Source organism: Nyctibius grandis, chromosome 7 (assembly GCF_013368605.1).
Source record: "Nyctibius grandis isolate bNycGra1 chromosome 7, bNycGra1.pri, whole genome shotgun sequence".
NCBI lineage: Eukaryota > Metazoa > Chordata > Aves > Nyctibiiformes > Nyctibiidae > Nyctibius > Nyctibius grandis.
In genome coordinates, this window is record NC_090664.1 from 19,012,278 (window position 1) to 19,032,560 (window position 20,283).

At 34.2% G+C, this 20,283-nt stretch overlaps 1 protein-coding gene across 3 annotated transcripts in view; it reads left to right on the forward strand.

Annotated features, from left to right (window-relative positions):
• The window catches only part of ANKRD28 (ankyrin repeat domain 28), a 137,593-nt gene that overhangs the window by 110,233 nt on the left and 7,077 nt on the right, over nucleotides 1-20,283 (forward strand). For 2 of the 3 annotated variants that reach the window (XM_068404498.1, XM_068404499.1), the window contains 15 exons: nucleotides 945-1,013; nucleotides 2,607-2,747; nucleotides 6,966-7,077; nucleotides 7,734-7,760; nucleotides 8,701-8,775; nucleotides 9,955-10,156; nucleotides 11,605-11,692; nucleotides 12,136-12,253; nucleotides 12,821-13,040; nucleotides 14,497-14,584; nucleotides 14,681-14,764; nucleotides 15,286-15,431; nucleotides 15,618-15,700; nucleotides 15,844-15,926; nucleotides 18,163-18,284. In XM_068404498.1, coding sequence (XP_068260599.1) covers nucleotides 945-1,013; nucleotides 2,607-2,747; nucleotides 6,966-7,077; nucleotides 7,734-7,760; nucleotides 8,701-8,775; nucleotides 9,955-10,156; nucleotides 11,605-11,692; nucleotides 12,136-12,253; nucleotides 12,821-13,040; nucleotides 14,497-14,584; nucleotides 14,681-14,764; nucleotides 15,286-15,431; nucleotides 15,618-15,700; nucleotides 15,844-15,926; nucleotides 18,163-18,284 — 1,658 coding nt within the window. The remainder of the gene's footprint in view (nucleotides 1-944; nucleotides 1,014-2,606; nucleotides 2,748-6,965; nucleotides 7,078-7,733; nucleotides 7,761-8,700; nucleotides 8,776-9,954; nucleotides 10,157-11,604; nucleotides 11,693-12,135; nucleotides 12,254-12,820; nucleotides 13,041-14,496; nucleotides 14,585-14,680; nucleotides 14,765-15,285; nucleotides 15,432-15,617; nucleotides 15,701-15,843; nucleotides 15,927-18,162; nucleotides 18,285-20,283) is intronic. The other variant, XM_068404497.1, reaches the window with a different exon arrangement.

Consider the following 20,283-nt stretch of genomic DNA (forward strand, 5'->3'; position numbering starts at 1 on the left):
CAACTTTGGGAAATACGTTTTTACCATATCTGTAAACAAAAGATCAATCTAACTAAATTAAAAGTCATAATTAAATTCCAGAGTTTAGGTGGATGAAGTAGTCAGAACTACTTGCTCATCACTTGAGTTTGGTCCATATTGATTATTGTTATTGTATTGTAGGTTTTCTATAGCAGCTACTCAAAATTGCCTCGAAGAATTGGGTAATAAATTTCATGATACACTTTGTGGGACACAAGAACTCCATGATACTGATATTTTCATTTTGCTGTTTCAATGTTGTTTAAGTAATACTGTTAAATAATCATTCTAAGTCAAAAGATACTTGATAGATACATCCTTGTTGCAAATGATTAAGATTAAAATGCTATCTTTTCATATAAAACCAAATAATTTGTGACACATTCCCTCATTCATCTCCAGTTTAGGGAAGTTGCTAAGATAGTGTTTAAACTGTAAGCAGTACTATGCATCTATTATAATTAATGATCATTTTATTGAAAATGAATTACACTAAAAAGTACAATTTTTGTGTTGCAACTTATATTTGGCCTTAAAAAATACACGTTAAAAAAAACTTGTCTCTGTGCTGGAATCCTGGTAGCAAAAAGCAGACATGCAGGTGTTATTGTTTGTTTGCTTTAAAGAATTGAAATTTCTATTAAATTAGGTTAATGTTTATGTGCTTTTATGCATGCCATTTGATATCAATAAAATTTCTATACATGGACTTAAAATAATTTGTATTCTTTCCTAGTTTGGTCCTGCAATTGTGAAATCTGTTTTACATATAAAAATATATTTATCAGAATTTTCATATGATAGTTCAGTTCAATTAAAAATAATGTATCAGATGTATATATGTAGCAGTTTTGATATTTGCAGAGGCCAATATTAAGGAAATAAAATTTGCAATCACAAGTAATATTGCATTAATTTAATAGGAATTTGGAGTGCCTAAATCTTCTGCTAAATACTGGTGCAGACTTCAACAAAAAGGACAGATTTGGGAGGTAAGACATTCTAGTTTTGTGTATTGTAAAGGGCTGTTAAAAGTATTACAGAAGTAGCATATTGCTATGTGGGCAAGTCTGTGTGTTCAGTTTAAATGTTTTTTAAGATACGATGACTCTAATAAACTGTGCTGCAGCATATGTTATCCAAAGTTACAAACATATTTTGTTTATTGTGTTTTGTTAAGTAGGTGTTTAGTCTTGTTTTTAAAGACTGAGTTCTATATTCAACTGTAATTTTTACGAGACTTTTTTGTTTATAACAAGAATCTAATGAGTTTAAATTGCTCTCATCCAAGGACATTAGTGATGTTTTCCAAATAATGTATTAGTCAAACCTATAAATCTGCTGTGATTTCTAAGCTTTTTTTATTAAAAAATCCATTATTTTATTATAACTGCTTTACCTTTTTCCTTTCATTATATCCATCCCTTTCTGTTTCCTTGTTTGTGCTCTGAACTTTTTTGGAATGACATTAATTTCTATTTTTAGTATAGGATTATTTAAGTTTAGATGGTATGATCAGTAGTTGTGTAAAATCTCAAATCACATTATGGAAAATATGATTTTCCAGTATGTGAATGGCAGGAGTAGGGCTTGAGCGGAATGTTATGGATCCAGAGTTGTGTTTTGCTTTAAATTCCACTTCCATCCTTTCCTGAGAAAGGAACAACTATCTGTCACAACTTTTGTCATTGAAAGTTGTTTTTTGTCAGTTTGGTTTGGGTTTTGGTTTAATGTGCATGTTATATAGAGCAATTATTTCAGAGAGGGAAGACATTAAAATAGTTTAAAATTGAGAGAAATTGGAAAAATAATTTTAAGGGAGAGGGAAGAGGTAGGGCACTTAAAAGTGCCTGACTGTCTCCTCAAAATTGAGATATTTATAGTAGCAGTCTCTTTTTAAAAATAGAAAATGGAATTCTGAGTTATCTTGGTGCTTCTGCAGTTTTACCCTAACTGGTTTATTTAGAGAATTGTTTATATATTTGAAGCTGGAATAAGTTTCCTCTGACACTATACATCCGTACTAATATTTCATGGTTTTGTTATAAAAAATGAAGGTATATTTTTAAAAGTCATCTTTTAACAATACCTCTGCTATGTTAGTATAGTTAAAAATAAATTAATAATGCTTGCCTCTCTTATTCAAAATTCTAACCTGTTTGTCAAAAACATCTACTTGTTAATTGTTGTATTTATTTTGACCTTGTTTAGTTGCTGTGCAATTCTTAGATTTGTCTGTATTTTTCCATGTGGCTTGAAATTACTTAACTAAAAGTAGTATTTCTAATGTAATCTTGATTTTCCTCTATATGTTTACACAAGACAGTTCATATAAAGCTTCCCTTAATACAAAGTTTGTGCATATTTTGGCTGGCAAATAGATTCCCTAGAGATTGTTCTACATTATTAAATGGCCCCTAGAAAATGGCCCCATTTTTTAATATTGTAATGATGCATTCTTCACCACAAATACTTGTTAAAAATATAAGGAGATTTAAGTTTCATTTTATTTTGCTTTTTCTGTCTCGATAATATTATTTTGTTGTTATTTACCATTGTACTTTTTATTTAAATGTGTACTAAAGAACTCCACTCCATTATGCTGCTGCCAATTGTAATTATCAGTGCCTGTTTGCCCTTGTGGGATCTGGAGCTAGTGTGAATGACCTTGATGAGAGGGGTTGTACACCTCTGCACTATGCAGCTGCATCAGACACAGATGGAAAGTAAGTGGCATGCTTTGTACTAAAGCCTTTCTTCTAAGAAACATTTGAGCTGTGGATTTCATGTATGTTCTGCCTTCAGATTTGCCAAATGCATTTTTTATATTTTTGAAGATTAAACTTGACAGTGGATTGTTCATTGTATAGAAAATATTTTATGTAACAAATATTTCTGAGAAAAATGAACAATAGTAAAATATATTGTAATTTTTTGGTTATGTCCTGTAATGCAGATGTCCTAATTCAAGAATTCATTGGGAATAGAGGTTTTAATCCCACCTGCTGTGTAGTAGCTGAGTAAATATCGTTTGTAGGGGTTATTATGACAGTTGTGAGCAGTAGGGTCATTTTGATTTAAAATCAAATTCTCATGAAGGATGGTGTGTTTCATGGAGGGTTCTTAACGTTGCCCAAAAATCTGTGTAGTTAGTCAGAAATACGCTGTAAAAGCAGACTGTGAGTTACAGTAGGCCTACATCAGGATAGAAATGAACTTGACATTTCAATGTAAGATGCTTTATCCATTTGGTGTTTGATTATAAACTATTCATGTTTGGCATTACAACTCTAACTCTTCTTAGTGTAAATTTTTGTGAAGTAGTTACACTTTTATTAATGAAATGCATCCAGAAACTTTCATAAATCCGTAAATGTCTCTTGCGTGTGTTTATTTTGTAACTAATGGTTATATTTAACATAGTTATTAATAACTTAAATGCTTACATGCAACACACATATAGATAGCATAAAATTAATGAGGTTACTTAAGCTCCAGACATGGTATATGTTGAGGAGACTTGAGAATAGTACCACTTGCATGTCCATGCACTTGCATACACAGGTCAAAACAAGCTGGTGTGCAGCATCGCGTTTCAGATGCACACAGTGACACCTTCATGGAAAAGGGTGCTGCTGAGTGCCGTATCATCTTGTTTTAATACAGCACCTTTTAAGAGGTCAGGTAGCAATAGGAACAAGGTGGCATATTACTGACAGATTGGGTTTTGAAGGATAAATAAATAATACTTTCACAGCCATTTAACTGATATTTAAAGTACGTGCCTTTTTTATGTAAAGCCAGATTTCAGAACGAAATTGTCTGCTGCTTTTTAGAGGTACTTTCAATTCCTGCTGGAGTTTGCTGAGATAATTTTACTTTAATTGCCCTCTTACAAGTTGAGCTAGGATTAATTTTAGCTTCACAGTTGCTCTGAAAACCTCCAAACTGTAATGGTTCTTCAGATGACATCGTTTGCCATCTGCCTTATAAAAGGCACGAGCAAAAATGATGATGGCAATACTGCAGAGCTTTGGGAGAGAACTCAAAGAATCATCTCTGGAACCCACGTGATGTTGCCCTTCTGATTAACAGTTGGCTCTTTGGAAGACAGGCTGCAAAGCAGAATGGCCTGAGGAGAAGTTTTTATATTGATGCAGCAAGATGATTAGTAGCAGCTGGAAAACCAGTACTGTTCAGCTCATATTCAAAATAGGAATGAAGCTAAAAATGATGACTGAGTTGGAATATAAAGCCTGGAAAAAAAATGTCAGGAAATTATCTATATAGAAATTCCAAAGATATTTATGTGCATTTTTATAGTCTTTGTTCAGACATCTTTAAAGACAGATTTTAGGGACAAGGATGTTTTTTGTTGAAAATTATTTTCTGGTTTGTTCCTGTTTGGAAGTGTTTCTTTAGTATCTTTAACAAATGCTTCTGATCTGGAACAAAGACCAGTAAGCCTCATTTTGAGGCTTCTGATGTCAGAATGAGATAAACTAAGCAGCATCTTAGGGGAGAAAAAAACCACGTTCTTTCTATGTTAGAATTATTTAATAGACAGTACACCAATAAATAAATGGGAAATAAATATAACAAATCTGAGCTTTCAGAAAGTTTGATTAACCTCCTTTTAAAGAGGCCTGTTGAGGACAGTTAAGTGTGCAAAAGATGCAAAGTTAGATCTCTTTCCTGGATGAGAAGAAATAGCAAAAATAACTGTTTTGCATTGGAAAGAATAGGTACTCAAGGATTTTTAGTAGACTTTGCTTCCTGCAGTGTATTTAGTGTATTGTGGTTTTGTGAGCACACAAATATAGGAAGTACACAAGTATAGAAATTTAGGTAGCCAAGGCCAGTGATGTTTAACATTTATTAATGATCCATTAATATTAATACAAAATCATTGATTAAAATTAACAAAGAAAGTTAGATGACTGGACAAATAAAATGTGCAGACAGTAACTCTCACTCAGTGGGACAAATGGACTTGTCTTTGGATTCTCAGAGACCTCATCCTGTTTCAATTCAAATAAGAACATGGAACCATGGTTGCCATTAACGAAATCCAGGCATTTGTTTACTGGGCAAATAAAACCTGAATTAGTTGGTTAAAAACATAGATATGCTTTACAGGTAGCTTATTATTAGATATGTTGAACTACTTGTAAAGTTACTTACATCTTATGTTACGTATGTTATTCTTTAAAACTGGAGAACTTTTACCTTTTTCAATACCTATCTAAGTCCCTTTCTTCTTTATGCTGGGCACAAAATAATGAAAGTGAGAGCGCACCTTGGTACCGCTAATGTTCTTCTCAACTTTGTAATGAGACAGGGTACTTTGTAATTAGACACATCCTTGTTCATAGTTTTTCCTGCAGCTTTTTGCCCCTTTCATCTTCACTCACCTGGTGTGTTACTTTCAACGTTTGTCTGGAAAAGCAAATGTCAGGTCTTCACCAATTCGCTGCTGTTGCACATGAGGTTATCAGGTCATTGACCCAGTACAGCTCTCTTACTCATGTGGAAATGTGTTTCCATTTCATCACAGCTGGTACTGGATCTCATTCAGATTATGAACTTTCACTGTTCCATCTGCTGACTCCAGGACCTTCCTTGAAAGATCTTACAAAGAGTTCTGATGTTGCGGGGTCATGCTGTCTTCCCTCAGATGGCTGCTGCTTTATAGGATTTCTGCCTGTGTTTCTACAAGGTCTGAATGTTCTCCAGGATTTTGAATGATCAAGTTGCTACTCTTAATGGCATTGATCAGAGGTCATGTTAGGATCCCTGCCTCTCAGATCTGAACCTGCCATATCGTACTGCAAGTTTTTCACATGACATCTCAGCATCACCATATCATACAACTATAAATGTTGAAATTTCCTTTAACTTTCTACCACACAATTTTCCATGAGATAAATGGGAACTAAAACCCTTATATTGTCAGTGTATCCAACTGGCTCGTTTGTCACTACTGATAAGGGTAATCTGTGAGACCTTTAGATAAACTGTGCTGAGGAAAAAAGATTTTAAGCTGGATTTTACAAGATAATACGTTTTTTAGCTTCACATGCATTTTATTTAAGTGCTAAAGGAGAAGTATTTCATAATCCCAGAGAGAAGAAGGGATGGTGACCTGTTGTACATTTCAGAAAACCAAATGGCTTCACCAGCAAGTTCAAGGTCATGCTGGTGAATTTGCAAAATGTTTCCGAAATGACAGACAACATAAAATGACGAATAAGTAGGGTTATTGTTAGGAATAGTTTAGCGTGCATGTATGGAGTCTCTTAAAAACAGAAAAATAGGGAGAGGGAGATGCCTTTAATACCTGATTTTTCATTCTTCTGAACAGTGTCTGTGGTTGAAACTATGATGATCATGTTCTGCCTTATAACTTTGTGTAATGGAAGTAAGGAATGGTAGGATATAAGTATGCCAACAACGAAGTGTGTTTACTATATAAATAAATCAATAAAGTAGTGTCTGGTAGTGGAAGTGTATGTGTGACTCTTGGATACACACCATGAAGAACTCAGCTATTGGTTCTCTTCCTTCTGTATAAAGTACGGAAGAATGTAGTGATACAGAAAAACATACAAAAATAGTAATCATTTACATTAACAAAGGTAACTGCAGTTGTATTAGCTAGGAGGAAAATAGCCGTGAAATATTAGTTTTAACCAAGTCAGATAATTCAGAGGATGCAGGATGTCTGCAGAGAAGGATTCTTTCAAAGTTTGGAAGCTTTGTGATGGACCTTAACACTTGATGTAATGAGTTAAATGTTCTCTAGCCCTAGCCAATATTGTACATTAAATCAGTGTTCCTGTGTGCTGCATTCTATTTTCTAATTGAATTGGAACAATTTATCACTTAGCGTAAAGTTGAAATTCAGCATTTAGATATATGGTTGTGTATGTCAATTTAAATAGGTGCCTGGAATACTTGCTAAGAAACGACGCCAATCCGGGGATCCGAGACAAACAAGGATACAATGCAGTTCATTATTCAGCTGCTTATGGTCATCGCTTGTGTCTTGAACTGGTAAGAAAACATCATAGATGAAAGCTGTAACAGCTGGTCTGACAGAGTATGAAGCAGAGGTCAGGGGATTCCTCCACCTTGGTTCTTCATCTGTAAGCTAGGTCAACAGTGGTTTTCAGCCCCTGTGAGGATAAATATTTAAGCACTTGATACTCTTAAAATAGGGGCAAGGTGAGGAGCTAAGATGCTAGATACTGCCTTAAAAAGACAATGCATTCTGAGGTAAAGAGACAAGAGAGATAAGAGATAAGTTGAGGATGTGGGATATTAGTTTTGTTTTGTTTCTTAACTTAGAATACACTGCTAAATTTTTTCCTGATGGCTGAAATAAAATAACGACAGGTTATCCCACTGAGATGTGTTAAGAAATTTTACAAATATCATCTGAAGGGGCAAATTAAAATGTAGGGAAAACCTGTAAAGTAAGGGTGCCTTTTAAAATAGTTCACATAGTTACAGTAACTAACAGCCACATAATAGAATTTTAGATAATAAAGCCTCGGGTAGTTTTTTATTAATCCCTTTGCAAAAATGTGTATGTTATTTGTGATGCTAATTTTATCTTCTCTGTGTTATACAACTTAGTATTTTTTTACAAATTATACTTTTATGTTCAAATGTATTCAAACATGAATTCTGAATGTTTTTAATTGCAGATAGCAAGCGAAACGCCTCTAGATGTTGTAAGTGTGTATTATTTCTCACTGTTGAAGTACTACTGTACAGCAAAAGGGAACATGTAATTTTAAAAATACTGCTTAGTTTTAGATTTATTCAGCCATTTCTTCAATGCATAGATGTATTATTTAATTATAATTACAATTTAGATTTAATTCCAATTCAAAATTTTAAAATAGAAAATTATTTTTAAGCCATTTATTTCTTTTTACTTAAACATTTGTATGACCATGTTGTAAAAGTATAATGATGAAAAATTAGTGATCTGAATGTATTTGGTGTTCTTCAAACACTTTGAATGTTTTAATTCTGCTAGTGTACTAAAATAAATATGGTCTTGAAAAAGACCCAGAATTAAAACTTTAGCACACATCTGAAAGTAACAAATAGAAATGTATATACATATATGTTTTAATCTTATTTTATAATGCTTGTGCCTTTTTTGGGACCATTTCTTCTCTTTGGGAAATGTTTTTCTGTGCTGAGAAATCAGTCCTGCCTTCTGGCTTTTCATACTGTTTTCTTTCTGACTTTTCACCTAATCTAAACGCTTACTTGATTGTTTGTTGGTTTGTTTTTTTCCTACAACACCTGTTCTCACCTGTCCTTGTCTTCCCTTTGTGTTCATTTCATCTATATTACTTCATTTGGCTGCTTCAGGAAAAATAATAATTTTAGATTAGTTTCTGATTTAATTATTGCATTGTTATGCAACTGTTCTTGGGAGATGAATATGGGGAGGGATTGCAGTCTTTGCAATTAAAACTCTTTAAAAGGTTGAAGGAGACTTAGAATTCTCAAGGAAACTGTAATCCTATATTATTCTTCCTATTTTTCTTCCTGTATTTTTCAATCTGTGTATACTGGAAACTGTAGCAATTATTGCTGAATGTTTTTAAAGGTGAGGGGTTTTTGCACTCACTCTGACTTTCTCTCTCTGCTAAGCTAATGGAAACATCAGGTACTGACATGCTGAATGATTCAGACAACAGAGCACCTATAAGTCCACTGCATTTAGCTGTAAGTATTTCATTCTTTAGTGATGATAGCTCATCTAATTGCGAACAGTTGTTGACATAGGTTTATTCATTCTGTTTGTTTTTTTAAAAAACTAGGTAAATAACAATAAAGGAAATGCAAAAATAGGTACTAATATTCCTGAATGAGCTGTACAGGGTGGTTTTTTGCATTTCACTTGAATCTTGCTTCATGGAACAGCTTTCATTTGGAATCTTCTAATTAAGTTTTATGTTATGATTTATACTAATGAAACTTTTAGAAGACTTTTTGTATAAGTAATGATGACCTTTTTTATCATCATCATCATTGTTCTACCCTCATAATTGTTTAGTATGAGAAATGTTTGTCCTTAATACTTTTAAGAAAGATTTGCACAAAGAGTAGAGCAGGAGAGGACCTGTTGAAACTGTCTGTACAAATATACTCAAAATACAGAGTAACCAGCTCAATATGTAGCTTTCATCTTTTCACTGGATTTCAAGCAATTGAAAAAACACACTGTAATTTCTGAAAATAGCCTAAGTCTCTTACAGTACATAAATATGTATGTCTCTCCAAAGTAAAAAGTGCCCTTTAATACGGGTAAATAAAAGCAGCTGACGAGACTGTCCCTGGAAATGAGTTTTGTCTGAGGGCAGAGATTATATATCCATGAGTATACATTTTAAATTTATTATGAAAATTATAAAACCGTAGTTGTAGATATTTATTTTCATTACTAACTTTGACACTTTGTCTTGCCACATGCCTACAGAGTATTCTCTGTGCTATTTTTTATCCTTGTATATCCATTCTGATCTCGTAACTCTTTCATCCCCTAAGTCCATTCTGTTTTACCAGTTAACTGTAGCTATTTGTACTGTTTTCTTTTTACTTACAAATTTTACTGGCTTTTTTGGTTTTTAAATATTTTATTAAAAGAACGAATAGGAATTAGTTAAGTTTGCATATGTTCCTGACTTGAAATAATCTGAGGGTGATGTAACTATAACATTAAAGCAATGAAACACGCAGTATTCAAAATACTGGTAGTCATACAAAGTATAGACAGACGATTTCTTGAAAGTAGGTTCAGTTGCTGACTGAAAGGATAAAGTCATAGTTTCATTTGCGTAATACTGGTAAGAAAGGGAAAAATATGAAAGACAGAAAAACTGAAGAAGTTTCTTATTCTTGTAGGCCTATCACGGCCACCATCAAGCTCTGGAAGTGCTGGTACAGTCACTGCTGGACCTTGATGTGAGGAATAATAACGGAAGGACACCATTGGATCTTGCTGCCTTTAAGGGACACGTGGAATGTGTAGATGTGCTCATTAATCAGGGAGCATCAATCTTGGTGAAAGATTATGTTGTAAAGAGGACCCCAATACATGCTGCAGGTATGTGCTAACCACTAACCTCTAAAACTTTGGCTTTTGAAGTGGATCATCTTCGTATTTAGAAGTCTCTATCATCAGCGCTCTAAGAAATGGTGTTTAGGAATAGACAATGACTTTTAAGGTATATGCTATGCTGAGAAAGGTGTAACAAAGCAGTTACAGGTAGAAACCGGTTTTAACCCAATAAACCATTTCGGCTCAAGGAGTGCTGTTCCATGCCGCTCTCTGGAAGGGTGCATTGTCCTTGTCCATTCCCCTAGCTAGGATAGCTGTGCTGGTAGGTGTCAGCAACGTGTTCCTGTTTCTCTCGTTGTCTTTCATGCAGCCCAAACTGGAGGCCCGATTTTAGATACGTGAATTGTGTTGCCTGTCTTGGCAGTAAAATACTTCTAAAAATGACTGGAGTCTTGGAGAATTTTGTCAGTTTGAGAAGAGACATGAAAACTATGCTTTGGGTTTTTTCCAAGGATTTAAATGACTCCTAAGTGTTTTCAAGATAACAGCAATCTCTTGCAATATTTTCTTGCTGTGTTTCCTAGAAAGCTTCTATTAAACCTACCTTTCTTGAAGTCTAGCATTCATACTATATTCTTATTTTTTTCCTCTCTTGGAAAATAGGCTTATTTAAATTGACATTTATAGTTACAGTGTTATAGAAATATTGCAGTAAAAAGAGCATTATGTACAAAACATCATCGTTCTAACCACTTAATTTGTTGTCCATGAGCACAAGCTATATTCTTCTGTTTGATTTAGCTTCTCCTAACTACTGTTAGCATTTCTGTCTGCTAGAGAAGCATGAATTGTCAGTGTTCTTATGTGGACTGAATACAGCAGCTGTATGTCAGAAATAATTTCCTCTCCAACAAGCAATCATTTATCTTTCATGAGTTGCATTTAAATGGGATTTCTCAATTTTTTGTTTCTTCTCTTCTTCCTTTTTTTTTTAAACTGCTTGGTTAATTACTTCTATGCATTACATTTCCTTCCTCTCTTTCTAAATGTGATTTCAGTTGTTACTTCATAACTAAGCACATGCTACGCTTAGTAACAAAATATGTGTATGATTGGCTAGGTATGTGTTTACCTGTGCCTTAAAACAAGCAAAAGTTAATGCTAATTACTATATTTAATTATTCCTTATTGTGGATGGAATATATTATAATTACGGTTAATGCGTGCAACCTCATTTATATGTAAAAAATACCTGTTGGCGATTGACAATTGGAATCAATTACTTTTAGTACTATACAGTTGAGAATGCCTGATTTCTGAAATAATTTTCTAGTGTTCATAATTTTTGTTTTTAATTTGTGTTATAACAGTGATAAAGCTGTACAGTGGGTTCTCAAGCTAACGGGCTTTAGTCTGAGAAGATTACCATTCTGTTTGAGCTGTATACTCAAAGGCAATGTATGTAAAACTTGTATTTTTATGATGTTTTACAGCTACGAATGGTCACTCAGAATGTTTGCGGCTATTGATAGGAAATGCAGAACCACAGAATGCAGTGGACATTCAAGATGGAAATGGACAGTGAGTTTAAACAATACACATTCTGTTCTTCACAAGTTACTGCATTTTATAAAAGAAAAAATGAAATATTTACATTGGTGATTTTTAATTTATTACTTTAAAGGGAGATGATATTTGAACTAGGACAAATGTATTTTGCAACAAACATAATGTTGGCGGTGAACACCGTTCAGTCGAAAGGAAACGAAAACGTGTGTTGTTGCCCAGATGCTGAAAAAATGCATTCTAGTAACTTAATCGGAACTTCTGAATTAGGGAATATTAAGTTATTTTCTTGAATCTAAAAAGCAAATATGAGTGGCATTCTTGGAGTGAAGGTAGTGCTAGAGAAGACCATGTAAATTTTAGGTGTTGTCCAGAAGGAGAGTAGTTGTTACATTTCAGCTGAGTGCTAGTCTGTTAAATTTCCATGTGGATTACACTTTATTTCACTGTCTCCTTAGGACTCCTCTGATGTTGTCAGTTCTCAATGGGCACACCGACTGCGTTTATTCACTCCTTAACAAAGGAGCAAATGTAGATGCCAAAGATAAGTGGGGAAGGACAGCATTACATAGAGGGGTAAGAGAATATTTCTTTTCTGTGCTTTCCAGTTTTATACATATTAATTTCAAATACAGACTTAATATGTAGTGTTAATGAATTTCTCATTATTCTCATCTTGCCATTCTTAGTTTTTAATTGCCTTTTTAGTTGCTTTCACAAGGCTAGCTTTTGCCTGTTTGCTACGTACCCTCGGAATTCTTTTGGACTTCTAGAGTCTCTTAATCTTGCTGTGAAGTGTTGACTGGAGAGGTCCCAGAGTACAGCTTTTTGTTACTGGGTGGGGGTAGTGTTAATGGGAGGAAGAAAAGCATGATGCATACCATATGCCAATAAGGCAATTGAATGGACCCTAGAGATCAGCAGTTCATTCAGTGTTATTCCAAGAAATTATTCTATCAATATTATAATACTTTGCTGTTTTTTCAACAGAATGGCTGCCTCCAGGAATAAAAATAACTGTGCTTATTTTGTTATTACTTAAAAATGTAAGAAATTGCCTGAAGTTTGCTTGTTTTAGTTATACACTTTGGCTTATATACGTGAATATTTGCAAATTTGCTATTTCCTGACTCTCTCTCGCAGGCAGTTACTGGGCATGAGGAATGCGTGGAAGCATTGCTTCAGCATGGTGCTAAGTCCTTATTACGAGACTGTAGGGGGCGAACCCCTATACACTTGTCAGCTGCATGTGGACATATAGGTGTTCTAGGAGCTCTCCTGCAGTCAGCTACATCTGTGGATGCAGTACCTGCAATAGCAGACAATCACGGCTATACGTCACTGCATTGGGCCTGCTATAATGGTAAAATACATTAAAGTTAAAATACAGGTCTAAATGTATTTGTTGATATTGAGACAGAAGTTATTACTACTTATAAAAAAGCAACCTATAAAGTCTGTCCTCTTTCAATTCATATTAGTTGATGTGACAATATGACGGATGTGATATCTTGAGGGGGAATGCATTAACATTTAATACATGAGGTGTTTATTTTTGTACTATATTTTTGTTATAAACTGCCTTCTTAGTTTTATGCCTCAAGGAGTCTTTCAAGAAATTCAGCATAGTACCTGTGAATAGAAATATGCCACACATTCAAAAAAAAAAAAACCAAACAAAAAAACACCACCTTCACAGGGAGTCTTGGGAGGAATGGTTTCAGATTAAATCTTTTTTTAAACTTGCTTCAAATCAACCTTGATAGGCATAAGAAGCTGAAGTATATAAAAGTTATTCAATAAGGATTTATTTTTTTCTTCACTGATACTTTTCTTGGATTTGAGGGTGAGGGAGGCCTTAAAAGGTAGGAAATTCATTCAGCTCCTTTGCCAAAGATTTTGTTCTGTGTGTTCATTTCTGACATAGTAGAGGTTCTCATTTATTTCACCTGAGTCACACGATAGAGAAAGATCAAGAAGTAAGGATTTAGATGAATAACTAACTAGACTGTCTTCATGGATGAAGCAACTGGCTGATACACTGATAATTTGAACTAGAATAACATCTCTTTATCACATTCATAAAATTAAACTCTTACAGCTGGGTCCATTTAACGGTTGGACTTGATGATCTTAAATGGTCCTTTCCAACCTAAATGATTCTATGGTTCTGTGATTTTCAGAGTGACTATGGTGTCTGAATAAAACAGAACTGAAATATGCTTGATTTGTAGAATGAAAATCTGACAGGACTTGTGAAAATACAAATCTTCAGACGTCAGTGAATGTTGAACTAAGGTTCTTTGCATATATGCATTGAAGATCAAACAGTTACAGTTGTTAGCTACGTGTACAGCAGCAGGCTATAGAACTTTGAAAATAACAGTATGATAGGTTGAACATGTTCTTTTTAAGCTTTTGTTATGACTATCAACTTGGTTTTTCTTTGGGTTTAGCAAGACAGTGCAACAAAAATAACCCTCAAATGGTGGAGACGTTTTCGTGTAGACTAAGTGGTGAATGTACTGAAAAGTTTGAAATGTGGAGGTGTAAAGAACAAAATTAAGTGTTCTGGATGTTCTTCAGACAGCATGAGATCCCATCTAAATTCCACGAAGTTTACAGTGTTAAATATCGGTTTGATTTTCACTATTTAAAAAAATGTTGTGGTTCCTAAATGTAGCCCTATCAAATATAAACAGTGTGTCTTTAAAACTTTCAAATAATCTTGCTTAACCTAATTTAGATACATTTTTTTGTTGTAATCCATAAATAGACCTTTTCCCTTTTTTTTTTAATACCTCTTACATTTGCTTCAGGTCATGACAGTTGTGTAGAGCTCCTCCTGGAACAGGAAGTTTTCCAGAAAATGGAAGGAAATTCTTTCAGTCCGTTGCATTGTGCTGTGTAAGGAAGTGCAAAATTATTCTTCATAGATTTCATTGCTGTATTTAACAAAAGATTTATAATTCTGTAAATAACAGCCTGTTTCATTCATTATAGGATAAATGACAATGAAGGTGCTGCAGAAATGTTAATTGATACACTAGGTGCTGGTATTGTAAATTCAACAGATTCAAAAGGAAGGTAAGAGTGTAAATGCACAGTGGAAGAATGTTCATAATGTAGTAGAGTGGCTCTGCTGAATTCTGTAATTATTTAGGGTTTTTGTATTTGCTATTTATGTTAATTCCCCCTTCCCCTTGTTTTTATTCTTTGAAGATTTTTTTTTTTTACTCTATGATAAAAATAAATTTTAGATTTTTAAAAATGCTGTTCCGATTCAATAAACTTTAATTGGCTTTTTATTATATAGGCAAGTTTGAACATGTCTTAAATTGTAACATTGTGGGTAGTATTTTATGCATGATTTATATTTTTCTGAATCAAATTGTATCCCTATTATAAATGACATAGAGGGAATTATTTGAAACTTGAAGGTGCCTTTCTAAAGGCAGTAGTCATGACTCCAGCAATACTGATTTCAAAGGATCAGTGGGAGGGATTGCCCAGTCTTTTGTATCTGCAGGATCACAGTCAGGATGCCCCTTTGAATAAAGTAGAAAGCATGGCTGAACGTGCCCATATTGTCTTTTGATCTGTTGTAGAACTCCTCTTCATGCAGCAGCTTTTACAGATCACGTTGAGTGTCTACAGCTTCTGCTCAGTCACAATGCTCAAGTAAATGCTGTAGATTCTTCTGGGAAAACACCTTTAATGATGGCTGCAGAAAATGGACAGACAAATACAGTTGGTAAAGAGAAAGCTTTAAGTATTTCTGCTCTTAGGTTTGTTAATCTTGCCATGGGTAAAGTTGCCTTATAGTTAACGTTTTTATGGGTATATTTTGTCAAAATTATGTTTTTCATTTTGCACAAATGTAAGCAATTAAGACTTTAAGGAATATGCTTTTAGTTAATATAAATCTTTATTTCCCCAGAGGTGCTGGTTAGCAGTGCTAAAGCTGATCTGACTTTGCAAGACAGTTCTAAGAACACAGCACTCCATTTGGCTTGCAGCAAGGTGTGTGCATAGTCTGACTTACCAGTGCTAAGCTTTGTGTTATCAAGCACTGTTTGCAAATACTAATTTGTTACTTTGAAAAGGCATTCAAAGCAATTTTTGAAGAGTATTTGTTATATGACAGATGTTTGTTCTGCATTAAGGGTCATGAAACTAGTGCCTTGTTAATACTGGAGAAGATTACGGATAGAAACCTCATCAATGCCACCAATGCAGCCTTGCAAACGTACGTATTAGCAGTGAGTGTGTTTTACAGATGAGTTTTTAGTGTGTATCTTGCTTATAAAGAGGAATATTTTTAAGAACTTTTTCCAAATTTTTTTTTTAATTGCTTAATAGGTACCAAGAGTTGAACCAGCTTGAAGTGAAAAGGTGTTTTGCTCATACTTAAAGTTCTAGTTTTAGCTGGATGAAAGGGATGATAAATAAATCTTATAGTATTGTGATTCATGGAATCCTCTGTGGAATTACTGCAATCCACTGAGATTACCTATAAACCAATATTTTTCTGTTATATAAATTACCTAATTTTTCAATTAAAATTCACTTCCGTTAACAGCTCATTTGAGGCAAACTAAGACTTGGTCTTCAAAGCTAGCTAATAAAAATAAAAAAACTTAGCTGAAGTATGCTTTTATTCTTCAGCATGCTTTTTGTTAGCAAAAGACACCTATTCCTACTAGGATGAAAGACTATTTTCTATTAAATATTATGGAGAATACAGTATTCTCAATGCTTCCTGAAGATCTTCTCTCAAGTAGAGTTAAGCCTGTTTTGTTAGCCCAATCATAAGGAAAACTTAAAAATGTAGTGATGTGTCACACTGGGGAATATATATCAGGATGGGCTATTAAAATGACTCTTGCATTTTTTTTCCTTTTAAATAATGTATATGTGTTATAGGCAATATATATTTGACACCTGATATGTAGCTGAGTTATGTACATGAATTGTTAGGCCACTTTAATAGCGCTATCACAGACAATTTCAGAAAAAAAACCCACCTGAACTTGTAAGCAACTCACGTATTTCTCTGGCCTTACATCCCTTGTGGAATCTGTCATGTTCAAGCTCCTGCAGTTCTTCCAGCTGTTCCCAGAGATCTGCTTGAACTAAGGAGTTAAGATAGTAAGACTTCTTCTTCTGCTCTTGCTGCTCACCATGGCGCACCTCAGGCAGCATGAGATAACCAGAAAAGGGATTGATTGCCTCATTTCTGGCTTGAAGTGGGGATGTCCTGAGAGAAGGAAAAGCAAAAATGAGATGGGAACAGAAGTGGGAAAGTATGCTACCACAGGCTCATGTAATTCCACCCACATGCCTTGGCTCATATAGTCTGATCAAGAGATGTCATGGGGAAAAATAGGTACATATTCGCACCTCCATGAAATGTTTATATAAATTGCAAGATTTTAACAGCTGTTCAAAATATTACCGGTTTAGCAAATATTTTTTAATAACTAAACTGACTTTCTAAACAGCTTAATGTCCTACTTTGTGGCAAGATAAGCATTAAGATTGTTGGCCTCTATATTAAAATTACATCATTTCAGTATATCTGTGGTGTGCAGTAGTTCTTAAATTTTAATACTTTAATATAAGCACCATAGATACAGCTGCTCCTGTTTGTATCTTTTGCATTTCTGGTCTCTAAGTAAGGCACTTGTTTCGAAATCAAAATATAATTCACAGTTAATTCAAACAATTTTAAGAATCTCAAAACAAATGAAGATCAATATAAAGCAAAAGGGAAGTAAGCTAATTATTCTGTTTCTGCTGAGTGGTGGTAGGGTTTTATTTAAGCCAGTGGGAACCAGTTTTAAAAACTGTTGCATTTGAAAAAGATAAAATTAGAATATTTGAGGTAAAGCTACACATTCCTTAATAGATCACGTCAACGCAAAACAGAGTTATGGTTAATAGTTTGAGGTTTTGAAAAGTAATCTGCTTTTCCTGCTTCATGTATTATACTGTAAAATAACTTTTTTATCTCTAGTCACAATGGTGGTTTATAAAAGGCAGATTGAGGAAATGCTTCTACATCTCTTATAAGCATTTACATGCAATAAAACATGACTACCATTCTGCTGTTAGTATTCTAATGATTATTGCCAGTGATACTCAGTGACTCTTAGATGTGACAATATCTGTTACAACAGTTCAGTGAAGGATGTATCAATAGCAGGGTATTAGATGCTTCTAATTTTTTAACATTATGAAGTTTATAAGTAGGCAGGTCTTTTTTAGTAGCTACTTCCTCACTGTGCAGTGCTATAAAAAGAAGAAAGTGCACAATAGTTGTACAGTTTCTTTGCAATAAGAAGAGAGATTTGGTGTTTTCCCATCTTAGTTATTGTATCTACAATATTTATATAATGTCTAAATAACATACAAGTATAAATACTTCAATAATCATTTGACTAGATGCAAGCTACCTATCTTACTTAATATCTTGTTCTAAGGTTTATATATGAGATTGATTGTCTTCACAGACCTCTGCACGTTGCTGCTCGGAATGGACTAACGGTTGTAGTTCAAGAGCTTTTAGGGAAGGGAGCAAGCGTACTTGCTGTAGATGAAAATGGTAAGAAAAATTTGGTTTGCCATAAGGAACTGTGGTTTTAAACTCAGCTCACTGAAAAGCAATAACCCTTTGGAAAGTTCATATGAGCCTTGCAGTAGGTTCCCCCATAGAAAAAAATGTACTGGTGATGGGTCATTTTAGCAAAGCCGCAGATGTGTAAGGAGAGTGAAAACTTTCACAGCAATGCAGGTCATGGTGTAGAAATGTTTGGTTTGCTTTGTAGTTTTGTAATGTATACCCTATAAATACACTAGCTTTGGCATACTGAAAACAGTCAGAAAAAAAGAATGCTCAAAGTAAAATATAACTTCAGCTGTTAAGATGGATTGAATTGCCGTTCGTTTTGTCACGGTAGGTATATTGGTGTTAGCTTTTAACAAGTATGAATTACAGATCTCAGTTACTGGTCTCAAGCTTCTGGCTCTTCAGAGTTTTTTGGCACATAGAAGTAAGAACAAGTAACTGCTTTATCACAGAGAATAAATCCTATACCTTGTAAGAACAAAAGAAAATTAGATGTACTGACTACTTATTTCCATATTTTCATGTAAGACATCTGTGGTCCTCCAGAGCTGTGCTTTTAAAAGTGTTAGAGCTCCTCCTCTTATGCCATACCCTAATGTGTCTTAAATGAAAGCAGTAGCTGGGGGCTGGGTTTTTTTACTTTTCGGTGTTTGGTTGGGTTTTGTTTTGTTTTTTTTTTCCCCCAGAAGGGATGTACCTAATTAATAGTTCTTATTATATTTCCAGTTTGGAAAGATTTTTATCTCCTAATGTTTACTGTGACTTTCTCTGTGTGTTTCTCAAATTACACTGCTTAAAGTGACATGGGTGATTTAAAGATCATTCCTTGCCTAAAACAGGGGACAGAGGTAACTGCTAAATGAAACTCCCTAAAATTAAAAGATTGGAAAATGTATCTTTTTGATTTCTGTTTCTCATCACAAGTATGCTAACTGGAGATGTTTGTATTTTTGTGGTCTTTCCACGTGCAGCCAGCCAATTCCTTTGTTAGGGTGGATCTTTGACGTAACAGAGAAAAACGTTGTTTGTATAGAGACACAGTTCTCTGGCAGCCTGGGGACCTGACTGCAACATGTTAAAACTCCTTTTTAATTCTGCTCATATTTTAAATTTAAAAGTAACCCTGAGTGCTACCTAATCTTGCTCCTCACTGTGGTTCTTTTCTTTTTAATAGCAATTGCTTTGCTTATAAAATTGTAAGCAGCCTTGAGAATATTCGTAATGAATTCTTTTTCTGTTGGATGAATGTGCCAGCTTAAAGTACAGTATGTGCAAAGTGATTAACATTTTGATTTGTGAGACAGCTGTCACTGTAATTTTTTCTTAATTCTTAAAGTATTAGTATGTCAGCAGGCTTGCTAAACCTGTTGCAAAAGCCTTCTAGATTTCCATAGTGTACCTTTTATATTAAATGGAAAAGCTGGCAGTAGTGATAGCCAGGTTCTGCTTTAGATCTGCTTGTCTTTGATTTTAGCATCTACTGCTAGAGTATGTGTTTCTAAAGAAAAAAAATTATGTACATGTATTTAATGCTAATAAAGCAAACATATAGGTGAAACTTTTTTTTTTTTATTAGAAAGGCTTAAAAGAGTATTATTCATGCATTTTTGGGGGTGGAAGCTGTCTGTTTAGCAAAGCAGACTGAAGAAATAGGCGCTGGAATATTTTGCATCACAACACTGACATTCTCTTACTTTAGCATAGTTCAGGTAAGTTCAGTGATCTGCCACGCAAGCTTGGCATTTCAGATAGGATTAGATGAAATTGAAGGTGAAGTAGTTCGTGTTTTACATGGAAGCGTGTCTTGATATACGGAATCTGTAACCAGCAGAACCTCAGCTGGTATGGCGTGGTTATACATTTTTTGTCTTTGAAGTTGTCGCTTTCTGTAAAGGCTGCATTGACTTTTTTTTGCAAGCAGTCTCTATTTGTATCTATATCTGTATAAAACTACTTAATAATCCTCTGCTGCTGT